This window comes from Ailuropoda melanoleuca, chromosome 11, assembly GCF_002007445.2.
Source record: "Ailuropoda melanoleuca isolate Jingjing chromosome 11, ASM200744v2, whole genome shotgun sequence".
Lineage (NCBI taxonomy): Eukaryota > Metazoa > Chordata > Mammalia > Carnivora > Ursidae > Ailuropoda > Ailuropoda melanoleuca.
Genome location: NC_048228.1, coordinates 25413570 through 25433910, shown reverse-complemented (window position 1 = coordinate 25433910; position 20341 = coordinate 25413570). Strand labels below are relative to the sequence as shown.

General features: G+C 40.3%; 1 protein-coding gene across 4 annotated transcripts in view; it reads left to right on the top strand.

Annotated features, from left to right (window-relative positions):
- Positions 1-13020, top strand: part of NPNT (nephronectin) — a 79772-nt gene extending 66752 nt beyond the window's left edge. For all 4 annotated transcript variants that reach the window (XM_011231135.3, XM_011231136.3, XM_002924296.4 and 1 more), the window contains 4 exons: positions 363-449; positions 971-1069; positions 8643-8899; positions 10238-13020. In XM_011231135.3, coding sequence (XP_011229437.1) covers positions 363-449; positions 971-1069; positions 8643-8899; positions 10238-10348 — 554 coding nt within the window. In that variant the 3' untranslated portion in view covers positions 10349-13020. The remainder of the gene's footprint in view (positions 1-362; positions 450-970; positions 1070-8642; positions 8900-10237) is intronic.
- Positions 13021-20341: the final 7321 nt, after the last annotated feature.

Below are 20341 nucleotides of genomic sequence, written 5' to 3'. Positions count from 1 at the left end.
TGCCTTCATTTAGAGATCATAATGTATCTTTCATAGAAATAAATTCTAGAATTTGAAGGGTGAATATTTTGCTAGAAATTGGTAGCTCTTTTTAAAATGTTATTTTCCAGGCAAAGACTTTTTAGTGTCTTTTTATGTTGAATTTTAGAAAGTTTTGGAAAACATTTTTAAAAATTGTCCTCAGATAAATATTATAAGTCCCTATAGAACAAACGTCATGAATCTACATTGACGTGTAACAAAATATTTTGGATTCTTCCAGATGAGTGAAATGCCTAGGTCTTCTCCCACTATGCCCTGGTTAAGGCATGCGTCTTTATCAATCTCTCACCAAAACCAAATCAAACCTCTCTCTCCTGTAGTTCCACGGCAGCCTTCAAACGACTTGTTTGAGATATTTGAAATTGAAAGGGGAGTCAGTGCAGAAGATGAAGCAAAGGATGATCCAGGTAAACACTTACATTTTTGGTATGTGATAGTGACATTTTAGTGTTGCCTTCCGTTTCCTGAAAACGACTTTTAAATTGTAGATTGTTTAGTTACATCTGGGAAAAGTGTTTTGTTTTTGTTTTGGGTTTTTGTTTTGTTTTGTTTGTTTTACACAACTTGGTTTCCTCGGTAGTTATACAGGTGTTGAGTGAAAATAATTATATATCATCATTTTCTTTTTTAAAAAAATATTAAAAGGGCACTAAAATTGTGAAGAGGAAATGCTGTTTTCTAAGTGGTGATGTAACAAGGTCATAATTTGGCAACATTCTTGTGTTCCATTTTTACAGCTGAACACACACGCATGATTGTTCAATGAAAGGATTCATGTGATCCTCCTTTGATCTCACGGAGAGAAGTTCTGGTCGGATAGTGAAGTGTGGCTAGAAGGGCACACTTGGCAGATCGAGAACCCTGGCTCACAAATTTGTTTTTTCAGACTGTGCTAGTGTGGTCTACTTATCCTGTCGTTTTCTTGCAGGTGTTCTGATACACAGTTGTAATTTTGACCACGGGCTTTGTGGATGGATCAGGGAAAAAGACAGTGACTTGCACTGGGAACCAGTGAGAGATCCAACAGGTAAAACCAGTTAATCTCTATGAGTTTGATCTTATCTGGGGACCCTAGTTCTATCACTCAAGAATACTGTAACATATCTCTGTTTACCGTCTTTATTCAGTAAAGGAAGATCTCGTCCAACATTTCATATTTCATTTCTTTAAGTGGACTAGTCAGCAAACTAGAATTATATTATGGGAAGACAAGTAGCTCATTAAAAGGCCAGCTAGTTTCTATCAAAGAGCTTGGTAAGTAAAACCTTTAGACTCATTCTAACATATAATTTTCAAGTTATTTGTAGTGCCCCATACCCGAGCATGAAAGAAATAATATAATGGTACAGCAGCCCTGTTGATCATCCCCAGTTGTTTTCTCAATTATGTCCTTTTTTTTTTTTTTAAAGATGTGACACATAGTAGAAACAGACACTGGAAGTTTCTGTGAAGTTGTGAATATTTCTCTGAAAAAATTTCAATCTAATTTAGATGCTAGAGAAATTAGTTATAAATTACCACCATTTATTTCACAAGAGAATGTTATTTAGAGGTAGATTTAGACATAGTTCCTTGGAAAATTAACAGACTTTTAAATTGCGTGCTTCCTATTGATATAAAGTTTCAGTGCTTACAAGATGTTTTGTCATCTTGTTTCAGGAAGCAAAGTTACTTACATATTGTTGGGTTTTTTCCTCCCCTCAGTAATTAAATCTTTCATGCGTGGGGCCAACTTAATAGGAGGGTGAGGAGTTAAATTTCTTTTCTTCCCTTTATACTCCTGGTTCTAGACTTAAGAAGGAAAGTTTTTGTTTTAAAAGTCTAGCTCTTGAATAGCATCTCAGGTATATAGATAGAGCACAAAGCACATAAAAGCTAATTTGAGAGAAGATATGTTCCGTTAAACCAGTTCTTAAACTTCAGCGTGCATACAGATCAGCTAGGGGCCTTGTTAAAATGTAGATTTTGTTGTATTTCTAACATGCTCCTTGGAGATACCTATGGTATTAATCCTCCTTGCACACTGTGGGTACAAAGTTATTTTTAAAAATTAGCCCAAAAATATATTCATCAGATCCCCCTAAGGCGGAAATAGAAGAAATTTTTAAAAATGAAAATTTGAGGGCACCTGGGTGGCTCAGTCAAGTGTCTGACTGGATTTTGGCTCATTTATGGTCTCAGGGTCCTGGGATTGAGCCCCACTCAGAGGGGAGTCTGCTTGTCTCCCTCCCCTTCTGCCCCTTTCCCCATTCACACACACACACACACACACTCACACATGCACGCTCTCTTTCTCTGAAATAAATCTTTAAAAAAAATGAAAATTTGAGGTAAGCTTTTAAAAATATGAATATTCAAAAAATTCAAATGGGTTTTTAGATTTCCCTTAGCTATTAAATATATTTTAGTGGGACCCCCATACACACAGTGAGGTTCCTTTCATTTAAGGTTAACTCTGAGCAGGACATGATTATTAATGTCACAGATATGTGTGGATAAGAGAGAAACCATTTCTTTAATATCTGCAGTAGTCCTGACTCATTCGTCATCCCATGGGTTCAGTTTGATCCTCTCACCTACCCTGTGACTCAGGCAATCGCGCTTCGATTTCAGAAGGAAATACTGTGGCCCAGAGGTCGTATGCACTTCCCGGGCCACAAAGCTGAAGCGTGAACTTCCTATCTAGGCCTCCCTGTACTCAGTGCACACTCCCTGCCATAGGGGGAGACCATACAATCTGCTTAGCAGATCTCAGGCCTGTAGATTTGACTGCCGCTGACCTGAAGTCGTTTGCTACAGAATGGAGCATCTCTGACAGTCACAGAGGATAGAATGGTGAGCGTCGTTCATGGTCCTGATGAATAACTCTTTCAAGTAAGGTACGCTAGTGAGAGTTATTCATGCTAAACTCAGAGGAATTCATTATACTTCCATAGAGGCATCCGATGTAGAAAATCCATGTAAAAATCTTGATTTTTACAATTTACATACTCTATTTTAGAACCAGTTTTGTATTTAACGCTTTTAATTATTCATTACATATGTAAATGTTTAAATTTGTGGTGGCTCAAATTCCACTTGCCCTCTGCTAGAATGAGGGTTGGAAAGTAGAACGGTACACAAAAGTTGAAGCAGTCATGCGGCGATGATAGCGTGGAGTAAATTGCAGCGGCAGCTGTTGGTGTGACTGGGTGGTTCTTGAGGACTGTCTCTGGCCCCTGGAGGGGACCGTTCTTTCTCTGCTTTTGTCCCTTCCCCTCTTTCCTTCTGCTGATAGCTAGGATGCAAGGGGAAGTTACTTCAGTAAGAGGGGTGGAAGACTTTTGTGTGTTAGTGAGTAATTATTAAATCAGTATGAGTGAAACCTGTGTCATTACTGCCAAAAAGTTGGGTCATTTCCACAGAAATAGGATATTTTTTTTTCTAGAATGGCAAATCCACTTCGGTGGGTTCTTTCTAGTCTGAGAAGAATACGGATAATTGTAGGTCACTTCTAAGAACACGGCCTAGATGGAAAGGTATCTCAAAGCCTGTGGAAAAACAAGTGTTCAGCTTGGAGAAGAAATAATGGAGCAAGACTGCTTTTCAAATTTGAAAAAAAATCAGTTATTCTGGAACCACAAGGGGATGAGAAGTCAGATCAGTATGTAAAAGCTGCAGGGATATCAATTTTGGTTCACTCTCAGAACTTGCCAACCGTCAGAGCTATCTAAAAAGAGAACAGGGACAATGGGGAGCTCTCCATTGGTGGAGGTATTTGGGTGAAATGTAGCAAGATGTTGTTTTGAGCACTGGATAAGTGTAGGATTAGAAAATCTGCTCCACACCCCCTGAGAGCCTCTGACTCAGAATGGAATGCCCCAGGTCTTCCCAAAGAGATTGCTGAGCGGCTGGGCTCTAGCTTGGGAACCAGATGGGAGGACCAAAGGATGGCAGAGGGGAAAACGGGGTAGGAGGGCATGGCATACATCAGGCCGGAAATACAGAGGAGCTTTATAGAATATGTTGGGGAATTCTAACCAGATGCTGATGGAAAAATACTAATAAGGCTTATTATGAAAAAAATGCCTGTTCTTCTAGGAAGTTCAGGGATGTGAGTGTGTGTATATGACGTGCTAAGACCAGAGAAGAATATGACCAATTTAATAAATTATTTCTGTGTATTATCTAATTACCAAGCTGACTTTTTTTCTATCTAGACTATACCATTTGTAAAGGGACATATGTTGGATTTCCACAATTATGACTGATTTTTAATGTGCATATCTTATGCAACATCCAGATTTGCGGATATTCTCATGCTAGTATCTCTAAGAAAACCCTCAAATTTACAACTTTGAGAACAGCTGCCCAGTACAGTCATTTGCTAGCTGCTCTTCCGCGTGCTCATTAGGTTTTATCCCGTTGTTGAACTTAATTGTGAGAGTGAAATTAATCCGTGCCTCTAAGGGATAGAAGATCGTGCTGCTGACAGATGTGGTGACGCCCTGAAAACACACCCTTCTGTAAATGTCAGGGCTGGACCCCTGGGGCCCTTTTCCTGAAACCCTGATCTCTTGGGGATCAGGGTTAAAGGAAATGGACTCAGTGCTGTCTGCTACTGATAGCTACAAGGTATTCACTTGAAAATATATAGCAAGCCAGCCAGCTTGTCCATGCAGGTATGTCTAGTGCGGCAGTAAACAGTATTTTGAAATGCACATCAATGTTAAAATAAACCAACAGTGAGAATAAAAGCTTCTGCCCCCAGCCCTGGCTCCCAGTCACCCTCCCCAGGTGCAACCCGTTTCTTGGTTATCTTTCCAGAGATGTATTTTTCTACACAACGGTCCCTGCTCTCTACCTTGCTTTTGTCACTTAAAGATTGTATCTCATAAGAGTTCACGCACACGTGGACTTTGAAGCCAGAAGTCTCAGGCTGAAACCTAGTGCCACCATGCACTAGCTTTGACCTTGAGCAGGTTACCGAAATGGAGGTAATAGTGTCTATTAAACGTACGTAAAGCGTTTTAAGTAGTGCCGGGCCCACAGTTACCGTTAACATCGTGTTAGTCCTTGTTGTTGGGTATTGCCCTGTCTCGGTCCCTCCAGAACACCCTTCTTCTTCAGGGCTCTTAGTCCTCCTCAGACGCACCGCCCTGTACTGAAGCAGCCAGACACTGAGGCACGTGTTAGCAGCACACGGCGACAGTGGGCAGCCATGCACATGTACCGTGTCACACACACTGGGACGGATCTCTAGGATAGACTCCTAGATGTGGAATTGCTCGGTCAAGGGGGGGTTTGCATTTTGAAGTTTGCTAGTTTTCTCAGTTGCCCTTCATAAAAGCTGCAGCAACTTATGCTCCCACCAGTAATATTGAAGAACCACCCCCTATAGGTCTTATTAAACTATTTTTTTTTTATTCTTGACAATCTTATAGGTGAAAAGGCATCTCCTTTTAATTTGGTTTTTCTCTTGCTGTGAAAAGTTGACCATCTTTTCATAATCTTTTTCTATGATGCCCTTTGTGTTTTATTATTGATTTGTAAAGTTTTTTATATAAAAAGGGAACTTAATCCTTTTCATGTTTTGCAACTTTTTTTTTTTTGCTTGTCTTACTGTTTTATGGTACTTTTGTCTTAAAGTGGAAATTTGGAGGGCACTTGTGATGAGCACTGGGTGTTATATGTGAGTGATGAATCACTAAACTCTACTCTTGAAACCAATACTACGCTATGTGCTAACTTGAATTTAAACAAAAACTTGAAATTACAAAAGAAAAATAAAATTAAAAAGTAAACATTTGGAAACTTCAATAAGAAATTGGCTAAATTATTAATGGTATACTTGGAACTATGAAAAATGTATTTGTTGACATAGGAAAATGGCTGATATAGTTAATGACAAAAGCAAGTTATTATTGAAGCAAGTTCATATTCATGTGCCTTAGTGTTCATGTATTTACATTGGAGAAGTTCAGAAGTTAAAATGTTAGTAATTATCTCTGGCTTTTGGGATGATGGCATATTTAAATTTTCTTTATGCTTTTCTATTTATCTCTTCTTTCCTGCAGTGGGCATTACTGTTTTACTTCTCTTTTAAAAAACAAAAAAATTAAGCTCTTTGCATTTGAGAGGGATATACCAGCAAACCATAATGATCTTAGTTCTACCTGGGCTAGTTCTCAGCTAGGCCAAAAATATAAGAAAAAAATCACTGCATTTCCCCCCCTCATTTTTATAACCACACAGTTCACAGGTAAAGTAATGGACATTATGTTGTTCTCTTTGTAAGTTGAAATTGTAAAGGCACAAACTGGGACAGAGTTAAAATAAGTACATTTAAATTTTATCACCAAACTCTCTGGCCAGTTTTCGGGTTTGTTTTTTTTTTTTTTTGGTAAATAATAAAAGCTACAAAAACAAAACAAAAACAAACTTTAGATATTTGTGACGCTTTAAACAGAAACCATGAAAATATCTAATAATTTTATATTTAAACCAGTATTTTGGAATCAGAAGCTAAAATTTTTACTTAGTAGGTAACTTGTTTGGGATGCTAGATCAGTTTTTCCCTTAGCTACTATTCCACCCTTGTCACATTCCTTTTATTAAAAAGGGAAAGAATTCTTTATGGTAAAACAGAAACCTGGTGCCTACAGAGCGGCTCCACAGGGAAAGAGCAGTTATGGCCTCATTTATCACGTTTACAGTTTAGTTTTAAATACCTGTACAAAGGACGATTTGGCTCTTATTAGGATGTCTTGGTTTGTTAGTTGTTTGCAGGCCGTGTCTGGAATAGTGATATTAGTGTAAATTCCACAGGGTCTTAAGGTAATCCTTGTTTTCTTCAAACTTTCAGGTTAACTGTAATAACCTTGTATCTTAGTCTTAACCCAAATACCTGTGATGATTCAAGGCTGACTTACGGGGAGACATTTAAGCCCCATCTAAATGTTTTGGCCCAAAATATTGTTTGGATTAATTCGACGGGGCCCAGGGTGGGGAGGAGGATACAAAATTATGTGTTTTCGGTGAGTCGAGTACATGCCTCAAAGACCTATTGCCCTGCAGGGTTTTTTTTGCTATGTTCGTAGAACGTCATTTATTCAGCAAATGACACCAAAGCCCTACATATGCTAGGATATAAAGTGGGGTGGTTTGGAGGAAAGGTTGGTTCTGACATCACCGAGTTCACGGTCTCCTGGGGGACAGAAACCCATAAACCAGTGATTCCAGTCTGGGGGCAGCCAGGGCTGCACAGCGGGTCAGGCAGGTCCGAGCTCAAACCATTACCTTGGGCCTCACTGGCAGGGTGACACCTTGGGTGCCTTCACCTCTCCAGGGTTTAGCTCCTGCAGCTGCAAAACAAGCCAAACTCATGTTCCCGTCAAAGACTCGTTAGCAGGGCTAACGGTGCCCCCGGTAGAGAGGCTCAAGAGCCCGGCACCGTGAAGTATGCGCAAATCCCCTCCTCGGTCCTTTGAATGCTCCGAGGGGGTTCCGTAGAGAAGTCACTTGAGGAGTAGGACAGCCCCCAGATTATCGTGTCTTAAACAGAGTAAGCAGAAGAAAGAAAGGATGGTGTATCTTTTAACTGGGAAATAAGTAGTATTTCTACCAAAACAGGTACAGCTGTTTAACACTCCAACCACATACTTCTTAGGGATAATTCAGTGCTGAAACACAGTGTGGTTTTTCAGTGGCTGTAATAAAACAGCTGGGGGAATGTCATTTGCACGTGGACTGAGTTTCAAAATACTCCTTGCAACTTTCCCTCTCTAGAGAAGCGGTATCCCCCACGTCACTGCCTTAAACTACCCCCCAGCCCCACACCGCCGTGGTGGTGACTCTAACAATAGCGGGAAGCAAACTCTGCAGCCCTAGGGCTCAGAGGACATCATCAAAGTGACCTGTCCAAAGTGAAAGTTTTTAATATTGCGTACGTGTATATGTAATAAAAATTTATATGTATTATAGATTTGTTTTGATGTAAAAGTGTCTTAAACAACTTACCTACAAATAAAATTGGCGCTCCAGAAGGATGTGGACGTTTCCAGAACACCCCGGCGTCTTCTTGGGGTTAGGGTACTCTAGTGAGAAGCATAGCAAACTGACCCTTTCAAAGGGCCCTTCTTGCTTTAGAGATTGTTTTTAAAAAAAGCAGAAGGAAGAGCAAACGTATCTAGTGTCCCTTTAGATCGCCGTCTGCTCTGCTGCCTGGAGGTTAATTATCCACGTCGAAAATTCTCCCTGACAGCTTGGAGTCAACCAGCCTGACGACACAGTCATACTTTGGTGAGGGTCAGGAGATGGTGAGCTTGTGTCTGCGTGTGGATGTCTGATCATATTCAACAGGAAATATTCACAGTGTCAGGGTTACTCATTACTGTGTCCTGGGCATAATTCGCGCTCTCCATGAGCCCAGTGTTTTCTGTAAACACAAGGCACGGAATTTAAGGGAGGCATAGAAATAGGTCCTCATTTTTCTCCCCAAATCTGGAATTCTGTACAAGTGACTATCCCAGTTTGCAGTTCAAAGTGCACCTGCCACCCATGCTGTCGGTGCTAGAAAGGGACGTCGGCACGGACACACAGCCCTGCTTTTCCCATTCCAGGTGGACAGTATCTCACAGTGTCCGGAGCCAAAGGCCCAGGGGGAAGGGCCGCTCGCTTGGTGCTACCTCTCGGCCGCCTCCTGCACTCAGGGGACCTGTGCCTGTCGTTCAGGCACAAGGTGACGGGGCTGCACTCCGGCGCGCTCCAGGTGTTTGTGAGAAAACACGGTGCCCACGGAGCAGCCCTGTGGGGAAGAAACGGTGGCCGTGGCTGGAGGCACACACAGATCACCTTGCGAGGGGCTGACGTCAAGAGCGTAAGTAGAACTGCCAAGAGGCAGAGCCCGGGCAGTTTCCTTTCATAGGAGAACTTAGGACCTGAATCCGGGGCAGCTTTGTCCTCTTCATTCACTCAGGCACAAAGGTTTGTGTTTCTCTGGCTGTGAGAACTCCATTCTTTGCCTCTCCCTATGATCCCGTTCTGCTGCTGCTTACCTTCTTCACTGCAACCCGTGACCACCACCACTGTCCCCCTGCCCTGGTGAAAAGCCCCATTTTTAATGAAAAAAGTTCAGGAGTTAAAAAAGTTAACAACTTGAAAGGGCAGAGGTGTGAGCTTAACCGAACCTGCTTCTCCTTTTTCTGCAACGCCTTTACTTTTCAGAGTTACCTTAAAGGGTTTTTGGGTGTTTTGTTTTGTTTTGTTTTTTTGAAATATTTCTTTAAAGTCTAATTTTGCCTCAGAGATCATAGTTAAGCAGCCTTGGGTGGAAATCGAGAACAATATGCTTGGGAAGTCCTATTCTATTCAGGACGGGATGTGGGAAAAGCTTTGATCGAACATATAAATTTTATCTTAAGTGATCAAATCACAGGTAGCAATGAAACAATCCCTAGCAAACCACCGAAACAGTGGAAAAGCGTCTCCAGGCTCATATTCAAACTTGCCATTAGGGGACTCCACATCTATGACTATGGGTGTGGTTTCTAGAAACGACATTAGAAGGGATAGACTCCACTAATACAGCTTTTATCAGTCTTGGATTTGATTTACTCTTCGAAAAAAATGTTGTTTGGAAAAATAAAGTCATTTCAAGTCACAGCATGGGAAGGTTTGTTTTTAAAAAAGCAGGGATGCCCTACAGATGTTTATAAAGGACGAGAAAGCCTCACTTAAGTGAAACGGCACTGAGTCCGTTGGGGTGCTCGGTTCGAATCCATTTTCGGCAACAAAGCCGGCTTAATGCAAGGGGGAAAGAGCACCCGTCTAGGACAGGCTGCGTGATTGTGATCTGCCAGATCTCGGGCTCTCATTCCTACACCTTAATATTCCATCTCATCGTTTAACTTGTAACCGGGGGAGTCTTTGGCAAAGTGTCCCCTCACCAGCGTTCCTAAATAGAAGTAGGCTGTCGTTCAGAATGGCTTTTTTTTTTTTAAAGAGCAACTGCTTCTCAGTGATGTGGTCTGACGAACAGATTACTGATGATTCGAGTTTCTGCCAAAAGGCCAGCCTCAGGCGGCACTGATTATGTTCTAGGCTTTCCTTCTGCCAAGGTCACTATTTGGTTTGGGGGAAAGTTTGCCTTTATTTTGCGAGTGGGCGCTGGGAAGGGACAGAGGAGGCTTGACTGGTGTGTGCGTTCTCTCCCCAGGTCATCTTCAGAGGTGAAAAAAGGCGTGGCCACACGGGGGAGATTGGATTGGATGATGTGAGCCTGAGAAAAGGCCACTGCTCTGAAGAACGGGAGCAACTCCCCAACTAGCAATAAACCCCTGTTGCTCTTTTCTTTTTCCAATCTTCACCTCCTGTCCTCTCCTCCCTCTTATCAGGCCTAGGAGAAGAATGGGTCAGTGGGTCAGGAGAAAGTCTGGCGGGTGACCCACACCTCGTGGCCTGCTTTTGTGCAATTCCAATGAACGGTGACACCCTCCTTGAAACACAAGGGGTGCCTGCAGACGCAGCCCAGCCAATTCTGGGCGTTACCTTCCAGCCTACGGCTCTCAGGAAGGCCTTCGGCAGGTGTGCCAACCTTCATCCTGGTCACGAGGTGTTCCTAGTAGCAGATTACAGGAGAAGTTTTCAAAAGAAATCTGTGCAAATAGCCATTCTGTTATCTGTTCAGTGTTGTACCACGAGTAGTATTGACTCCCCCTAAGATATGTTGTACAATGTGCTTATGAAACTGGTCTCTCCCCTTCCCTTGTTAGCTCTGGCCTGACCTGAACTCTGACTTTGACTGCCATTCACTTTATAAAACAAGGGTGTGTAACATACCAAGATGCATTTATTCTCGTTATCTGTATTTTTCTTTTAAAGACAATTACGTAGAGTGGGCATGTAATCCCTCATTAGTAGTATTGTGTTTTGTGTAAATGTGCTATAAAGACTAAGTAGTTACGTGTTCCTAATATTTACAGACTCTAGTTGCAAAGGAAAAGGCAGCTTGTGATCTCTTGAATTAAAAACTACCCGGTGAAATGTCATCCAGTTCCATGACCTTATTTTGGCAGCAAGAGAAAATCAGAAGAGATGTCAGGTGTGGTAGCAGAGGGACGAAGTTTTCCGTGGCCTTGAGTCTGATCACTGTAAAGGGTAGTGAACCAGTCAGGTAGGCAGGAACCTGCAGTTACCATATAAAACCCTCACTGTTTCAGGCTATACTCTAAAACGAACAGTTTTTATAATCACATGGCTCTCTCTGGTAATCTGTAAAAAGCTTTGTAAAAGTTCGGGTTGTTTCAGAGAAGAGATTCTGTTTCTGGAAGGGCGAGGGGAAACATGGGGGAAGCTCTGTCGGAACAGATTTTCATACTAATTTTTAAGTCCACATACAGTGAGGCAGGTCTAGCTCCTAACTTCCGTGCGATCTTGTCAGAACCGGATTGGAAGTGAGTCCTACGCTTGAGGGCATTTTGTTGGATTCACACGCAACATCAGAGCAGGAGGACAAGATTGGAATTCTAGGATCTAGGAGCCCCCCAACTACATTCCCTCCCTGGCTATTTTACCTTCATATTAGAACACAGACAACTTTTATGAGGCAACTTACTCCTGAGGCTTTTCTTCATTTCTGATTAAGTAATCAAAATATTTTCTGCTGTTTTTGCCAGGAATCACAAAGATGATTAAAGGGTTGAAAAAAAAGATCTATGATGAAAAATTAAAGGAACTGGGATTATCCAGCGTGGAGAAGAGAAGACTGAGGGGCAAACCATTGCTGGTTTTCCAGTGTATGAATGGTTGGTTCAGAGAGGATGGTGACCAGCTATTCGCCATATGTGCTAAGAATAGAACAAGAGGAAACAGGCCTAGACTGGAGTGCGAGGGGGCATTTCCTGGCAGGGACAATTGTTAAATTAGAATCCTTTGTTTAAGAAAAAAAAAAAATCTCTCTCTCTCCCTTTCTCTTTTCTCTTTTTCTTTTTGAGGCTTTTAAACAATTAGATAAAAATCTATTTAAAATGGTTAAAGATGTTCTTATGTCAAGGTGGAGTAACAGATTACAGAATCTTCCGAAAGATGTTTTGATCCTATTGCTATGTAATGAAAATCTTCAGAACTGAGTCATTTGGACAAGGCCAGGGTCTAATTTAGGCATTTATCTCTTGGCCCCTAATGGAAGAGAATCAAAAGGGGAAAGCCCACCAAATGCAGAGCTCACTAAAAGATCTCTCTATGGCAAACTTAGCAGGATTAAAACAGAAAAAAAAAAAACCCAAAACCTCGTATTCTTAAAAGAGTATGATGGACTTGTATTTTAGTATCTTGATATCCCAATGTGGTAGGGTTCATTTTTTTTTTTTCCTTCCTTGGTAAAGGTATAACCCTTTCACTTACTCAGTGGATGATATTTCAGGTTTTCAGAGACCGTAGTAAGGAACAGAGGTTAGAGAGGTTTTTTATCTGCTGTGTTCTCTCTGCAATGTGTGTGACAGCTTAACTTGGCCCCTGGTACAGACTGCCCTGCTCAGCCCTGCTCAGGATCCTTGCCTCACCGGACCACTGCAGTTCACTTTCTTTTGTCAATTGGAATCTCCCAGGTTCCACAAAATGTTTTTGTTGTTGTTGTTGTTTTTGAAAAATAGTTACAGCAGAAGACCTTTTGTCATCTGACTTGGTGGAGGCAGGACCAGGGCAGGAAGTAAATCAGTGAGCCTCCGAGTAGGGGCCAGGCGGTAGGGCTTTAGACCCACTTTTAATGATTCATTTCCTTTGTGGTCCTATAACTGCACAACTGAAGAGGAAAGGGGGAAATCATTGAAAATGTCACTTTTAGGTGCCAATACTACATTGCACTAAGCTGACAGAAGTTATCCAAAGTACTGTATAACATCTTGTTTATTATTTAATGTTTTTCTAAAGTGAAAATGTTAGTGGTTTTCCAAACAGCTGAATAAAGATAATTCTTTGTAAATAAAAGCACTGTTAATGATACCTGTTGTCTGTTACTGTTTTGAGTTCTGTTTGTTTTGTTGATTGGGAGAATATTGGAGTAGTTTGAAGTTTCACGAAAGTCATCTCTTGTAGAACCCCTTTACTTCTTGGAAGACTGGGAACGAAACTGTTGCCCACATCAGGATGCTTTCTAGGCTATGAAACGGGGGAGACCCTTTTATCAGCCGCCCAGGGAGAGCTCAGACGATCACTACAGCAATGGGCTGTGCCTGGGCAGCTCGCTGTAGCTGTTCTCTCATATCTCAGTTGTAAACATTAGCCTCAAGTCCTAAGAAAGCAGGATAAGCTAGAATATATAAATATATATGACTTCTAAGTGAAGTCTTTTACTAGTGTTGGTTTTGTTAACTTACAATAGTTTACTCCTATTCCAATAACCTTTCCTGATGGAGAAAAGAGCTATAAGGAAGCGAACCTAATGAAATCATGCAGGATTAAAAGTTAGTCCTCCTGACAAGGTAGTAAAAAGAACCCCCCACTCTGGCACCGCGAACTGCAGTGGGGAGGGATAGTACTGGGGACCTTGAACAAATTTTCCTGCCCCAGGGCATAGGAGAAACACTGCAGTTTTAAAAGAGCAACTAGTATACAAAAGGTCCAGCCCTAGCCAAGGACGCAGAGAAGGGGGAGCCTCTTCCACTGTCGGTGGGAATGCAAACTGGTGCAGCCGCCCTGGAGAACAGTATGGAGGGTCCTCAAAAAGTTAAAAATAGGACTATCCTACCATCTGGCAATTGCACCGCTAGGTATTTACCCAAAGAATACAAAAATACTAATTCAAAAGGATACATGCACCCTGGTGTTTACAGCAGCATTATCTACAATAGCCAAATTATGGAAAGAGCCCAATGTCCATGGACTGATGAAGAAGTGGTGTGTATACACGTACACAAATGGACTATTAGCCATCAAAAGGAATGAAATTTTGCCAGTTGACAACATAGATGGAGTTAAAGAGTATTAAGCTAAGTAAAATAAGTCAGAGAAAGACAAATACCATATGATTTCACTCATGTGGAATTTAAGAAACAATCAGGAGGGGGAAGAAAGAGTAAAACTAAAGAACAGACCCTTAACTATAGAGAACAAGTCGATGGTTAGCAGAGGGGAGATGGGTGGAAGGACGGGTGAGATAGGTGATGGGGACTAAGGGGTGCACTTGTGCTGAGCACCAGGTGCTGTAGATAAGTAAGTGCTGAATCACTGAATTTTACACTTGGAACTAATATTACACTGTACGTTAGCTGGAACTTAAGTCAAAACAAAACAAAAGATCCAGGCTTAAAGTGCTGCCAGATGATAGGAAAGCTGCTGGAACTTTCTGCTGGTCAGAGGGGCTGGGGAGTGCCATGGCTTACATTCCCCATCCACCTTGATAGCATGGATGAAAGCAGTCCAGGTGCCCAAGCCAGCGTCCCATGTCAGGAGCCCCAGGCCCCTGGCCTACACCGGCCCTAGCAGCTCCACAGCGAGGCAGCCCCAGCACAGCAGAGAACAGCACACAATGGGACATCTCTGGTCAGCATTCACTACAGCTCCAGCTGTGTCACCAAAGTAACAGGCAAAATGCACCCCAGAACACTCCAGGCCTATACCACTCAGCCCCAGACAACTTGCTAGGGTGCCCAGGACCCCATGGCCCACACTGCATCTCAGCTCCAGCTGCCCTGCCAGGGAGCTCTCTCAGCAGAAAGCCTCAGGACACACTGGCTTGCACCCACTTCAGCTTCCGCTGTCCTGCCAGCATGCCCACTGCGTAGAGAGCCCTGCAACCTCCCCCAGGCCATGCTCACTTCAGCTCTGGCCATCCCACCAGGGCAGCTCCAGCACAGAGTGCCCTGGGACCTCCCAGCCATGCCAGCCACAGTTCCAGTCAGCCAAACCTACCAAGCACACAGAGTCTGCACCGGGGCTGACCATACACAAACCAATCCTTCAAGTCTCGAGGTAGCTGTTCTGCCTAATTTATAGAAACAAACACAGAAAGTCAAGCAAAATGTGGAGAAAGGGGAATACGGTCCAAATGAAAAAACAAGACAACCCCCCCATCCCCACCCCCCGCAAAAGTAAATGAAATGGAGATAAGCCATATGCCAGATAAAGAGTTTACAGTAATGATCATAAAGATGCTCACTGGACTGGAGAGAAGAGTGGAAGACCTCACTGAGGATTTCAACGAAGAGATACAAAATGTAGAAAAGAACTAATCAGAGTTGAAGAATACAATAATTGAATGAAAAACACACTAGAGGGAATCAACAGTGGATTAGCAGATGCAGAACAGTGTTCTAGAAGATGGGGTAATGGAAAGTACTCCAGCTGAACAACAAAAAGAAAAAGAATTTTAAAAATAAGGATAGATTAAGGGGTCTCCTGGACAACATCAAGCAAACAAATATTTGCCTTAGCGGGGTCCCAGAAGAAGAGAAGAGAAGGACCAGAAAACTTGTTTGAAGAAATAACAGCTGAAAACTTGCCTAACTCAGGGAATGAAACAGACATCCAAGTTCAGGAAGCACAGAGTTCCAATCAAGATGAACCTAAGGAGGACCACACTGCAATTCATAATTATTAAAATATCCAAGATAATAGAAAGAGTTTTAAAAGTAGCAAAAGAGGTGAAAACTTACATATAAGGGAAACCCCATAAGGCTATCAGCTGATTTTTCCACAGAAACTTTGCAGGCAAAAGGCAGTGGCATGACATATTCAAGCACTGAGAGGAAAAAAACCTATAACCCAGAATACTCTACCCAGCAAGGTTATCATTCAGAATTGAAGGAGAGAGAAAGAGTTTCCCAGAAAGATAAAAGTTAAAGGAGTTCATCACCACTAAGCTGACCTTACAAGAAATAAAGAGACATCTTTAAGTGGAAAAGGCCATAATTAGCTGTAAGAAAAGTATGAATAAAAAGATATAAAATATGACAACACATATATAAAACATGGAGGAGGGATTAGAAAGAATTTTTTTTAAATGTGTTTGGATTTAAGTGACCATCAACTTAATATAGACTGCAGTATACTTAGGATGCTATATATGAACTTCATGGTAACCACAAATCCAACACCTATAATAGATACACAGAAGTAGGGAAAAAAGCCAAGCATAACACTACAGAAACTCAATCATGGGAAGAGAACAAAAAAATGAGAAAGGAACAGGGGAGAACTATAAAAACAACTAGAAAACAATTAACAACATGGCAATAATAGCTATAAATAATTACTTTAAATGTAAATGGTATAAATGTGCCAATAAAAAGACATGTGGTGGCAGATAAGTGCACCCTTATGTTTATTGCAGCATTATTTATAATAGCCAAGATATGCAAGCAACCCAAGTGTCCATGGATTGATGAATGGAGAAAGATGAATTGTGTGTGTACACATACATAGAATGGAATATTACTGAGCCATAATGAGATCTTGCTATTTAAAACAACATGAATGAACCTAGAGGGTATTATGCTAAGTGAAATAAGAGATGGACAAATATAATGATTTCACTTATATCTGAACTCTAAAAAACAAATGAATAAACAAAAAGCAGAATCAGACCCACAAATACAGAGAGTGATGGTTTCCAGAGGAAAGGCAAGGATGGGCAAAGTGGGTGAAGGGGAGTGGGAGACACAGACTTCCAGTTAGGGAATGAATAAATCGTGAGGGTAAAATGTATAGCATAGGGAATATAGCCAATGGTATTGTAATAATGTTGTATGATGACAGATGGTAGGTCCACTTGTGAGGAGCATAGCGTAACATACAGAATTGTCAAAATCACTTGTACACCTGAAACTAATAACACATGGCGTTTCAACTATACTAATATAAAAAAAAATTTTTTTTAAAAGTTCATTCTCCTGCAGAATTTTAAAAATATGCTCAATGGCTTCTTTCTTTCTAACAGGGAACACTTATCAGCTGGGAAACTCAAATTTTGGATAAATACATACTTTAAGCAAAAGGTAAAGAAAAACTAGTTTCCTTTTCTCAGAGATGTTTCCTTATTTCAGAGATGTTTCCTAATGATCCCTAGGAGATCCAAGAAAACCCAGGTTTTCTGAGTATGTTAACTAAGAAGATAAACCTCTTCTGAAACCTATTTGAGGTTGGGGGTTGGAGGAAGCAGATAAGTATGAGATTCCAGGGTCCAGTTCACTAATTTACTTGGCAGATTTTGCAGCACTTACTATGTGCATGACTCTGGTGTACAACAGTAAGCCAACTTCCCCTTGTGGGGTTGCAATCTAGAGAGGAAGTTGGACATTTATCAAGTAATATAAAATAAATGCAAAATTACCATTCTGAAAGATAGTATGTGGTACCTTGAAGGCTCTGAAAGCATGGTGGGTTCCAGGACTTTGGGCCCACCACTTTCCAAACTCTGATGTGCATGGGAATCACTTAAAGGTCTTATTAAAATTCAGCCTCTGATTCAGCGTATCTAGAGCGCGGCATGAATTGGGTTTTTCTAACCAGCTCCTAGGTGATGCCCACCAAGTTCTGGGGCCTACTTTGAGTAACAAGGGCTTAATGCTAATACACAGAGGAGCACACTGCCTCTCTCTCTGTCAACATTCACTGTTAGAAGGACTGAAGTTCTATGCCTGTAAGATCTACATTCACAAAAATTTACCAAATTCCAATGCATTTTTTTCTTTCAAAAAATGTTTGGGTCTCAACAGAGAATATCAATAAATAGACAAATATTTTAAAAGAACAGAAATTCGGAATATAATAAATACTATTACTAAAATGCAAAGTTCACTAAGGTATTCAACAGCAGATCTGAACTGGCAGGAGAAAGAACCAGTCAACTTGAAAAGGGGTCAGTTGATATCATTCAGTCTGAGGAACATAAGGATAAAGCTTCAATAAGGATAAAACAACTAGACTAAAGATCAACAAGGAACTAGAAGACTTGAAAAATTCTATAAACCAACCAGACCTAACACGCATCCATAGAACACTGCCCAATAACACAAGAATATACATTTTTCTCAAGTGCACAGAGATGTTGGCAGACCGTAAGTTAGACCATACAACAATATCAATAAATGTAAAAATATTGAAATTATACAAAATATGTTATTCAACCACAATGGAATGAAATCAGTAACAGAGGGAAATATGGGAAATTTACAAATATATGGAAATTAAACAACATGCTCATAATCAATGGCTGAAAGAAGAAACCATGGAAAAATTAGTATTTTGAGATTGATAAAAATGAAAACACAACATGCCCAATGTATGGGATACAGCTAAAACACTGCGTATAGGGACATTTCTATTTGCAAATGCCTACATTAAAAAAGAAGAAAGATGTCAAATTAATAATGTAAACTTCAACCTTACAAAATTAGAAAAAGAAGAGCAAATTAAATCACAATAAGCAGAAGAAGGGAAATAAAGATTTGAGAACAGAAATGAAGAGGAAAACAATATAAAAAAAATCAATGAAAGTAAAAGTTGGCTCTTTGATAAGATGAACGAAATTTATGAACATTTAGCTAGACTAAGCGAGAAAAAAAGAAAAGGCTTAAGTTGATAAAATCAAAATGAAAGAGGGAACATACCACCGACCTTACAGAAATATAAAGGATTAGAAGAGACTACTCTGAACTATTTTATACCAACAAATAAGATAACCTAGATCATATGGACAGAGTCTTAGACACAAACTACTGAAACTGAATCAAAAAGAAATACAAAACCTGAATATACCACTTGCAAGTAAATAGATTGAACGAATAATCAAGAATTTTCCACAACAGAAAGACAATACCCAAATTAGTTTCAGTGATGAAGGCTACCAAATGTTTAAGAATCAACACCAAGTCTTTATAAATTCTTAAAGAACTGGAAAAGGAAACGCTCCTCAACTCATTCTATAAGACCAGTGAATAGAATAGTTTGGAGATTATTGCCATCTTAACGACATTAAGTGTTCCCTTTCATGAACATGGGACACAGCAAAGGCCGTGCTCAGAGGGACTTATAGCAGTAAACACCAGTAAATACTGAAAGAGAAGAATCAATTTAGATGAAGAAACTAAATTTACCTGAAGAAACTAGAAAAACAAGTGCAAATTAAACCCAAAGCTAACATAAGGAAAATAAAGATTCAAGCAAAATTAAATGTAATACAAAATAAAAACAACACACAGAACCAACAAAATAAAAAAACTTTTCTTGAAAAAAAATCAACAAAATTTAAGAACGGTTAGCTAGTATAACAAAGAAAAAAAGGAGAAAAGACACAAATAATTAAAATCAGGAATGAAAGTGGGACATTATACCAACCTTACGGAAATAAAGAGGATGATAAGAGAATACTATAAACAATTGTATGCCAACAAATTAGATAACCTAGATGAAATGGACCCATTCCTACAAACAAACAAATTACCAAAAAGAACTCAAAAAACGAAACTCTCAACACACGTATGGAAAGTAAAGAGACTAAGTAGTAATCAAACCCTGCCAGCAAAGAAAAGTGCAGCATCAAGTGTCTTCACTGGTGAGTTCTACCCAAATGTAAAGAATTAGCATGAAATCTTCTCAAACTCTTCCAAGAAGGGAACACTTCCTGACTCATTCTGTGAGGCCAATAGTGTTCTGATACCAAAACTAGATAAAGAGATCACAAGAAAATACAAACCAATATTCCTTATAAATATAGGTACAAATATCCTCAACAAAATACTAGTAAATCATGTCCAAGAGCACATTAAAAAGATTATACAATTACACCTCATGATGGATTTGTGCCAGGAATGCAAAGGTGGTTTAAATTAAGAAAATCAATCATGCAACACTTCACTGGATATCCTAGCTAAAGCAATTAGACAAGAAATAAAAAGCATTGAAAAGGATGAGGTAAAACTATTTGTATTTGCAGCAGACATGATCCTCTGTATAGAAAACCCCATGAATCCACAGAAAAGCTACTAAAGGTGGTAAACAAATCAGCCAAGTTGCAGGCCACAAGATTAACACTGAAAACTCAGTTGATTTTTTTATGCATCAGTAATGAACAATATGAAAAGAAAATTTAAAAAACCAATTTCTTTGCGTATAACACCCAGCGCACTGCAATACGTGCCCTCCTTACTACCCATCACCAGCCTATCGATGAAATGAATCATCGAACCTTACATCAAAAACCAGGGATGTACTGTATGGTGACTAACATAATAAAAAAATATTATAATAAAAAAAATTTCATTTACAACAGCATCCAAAAGAATAAAATAAGAATACATTTAACCAAGGAGGTAAAAGACTTGTA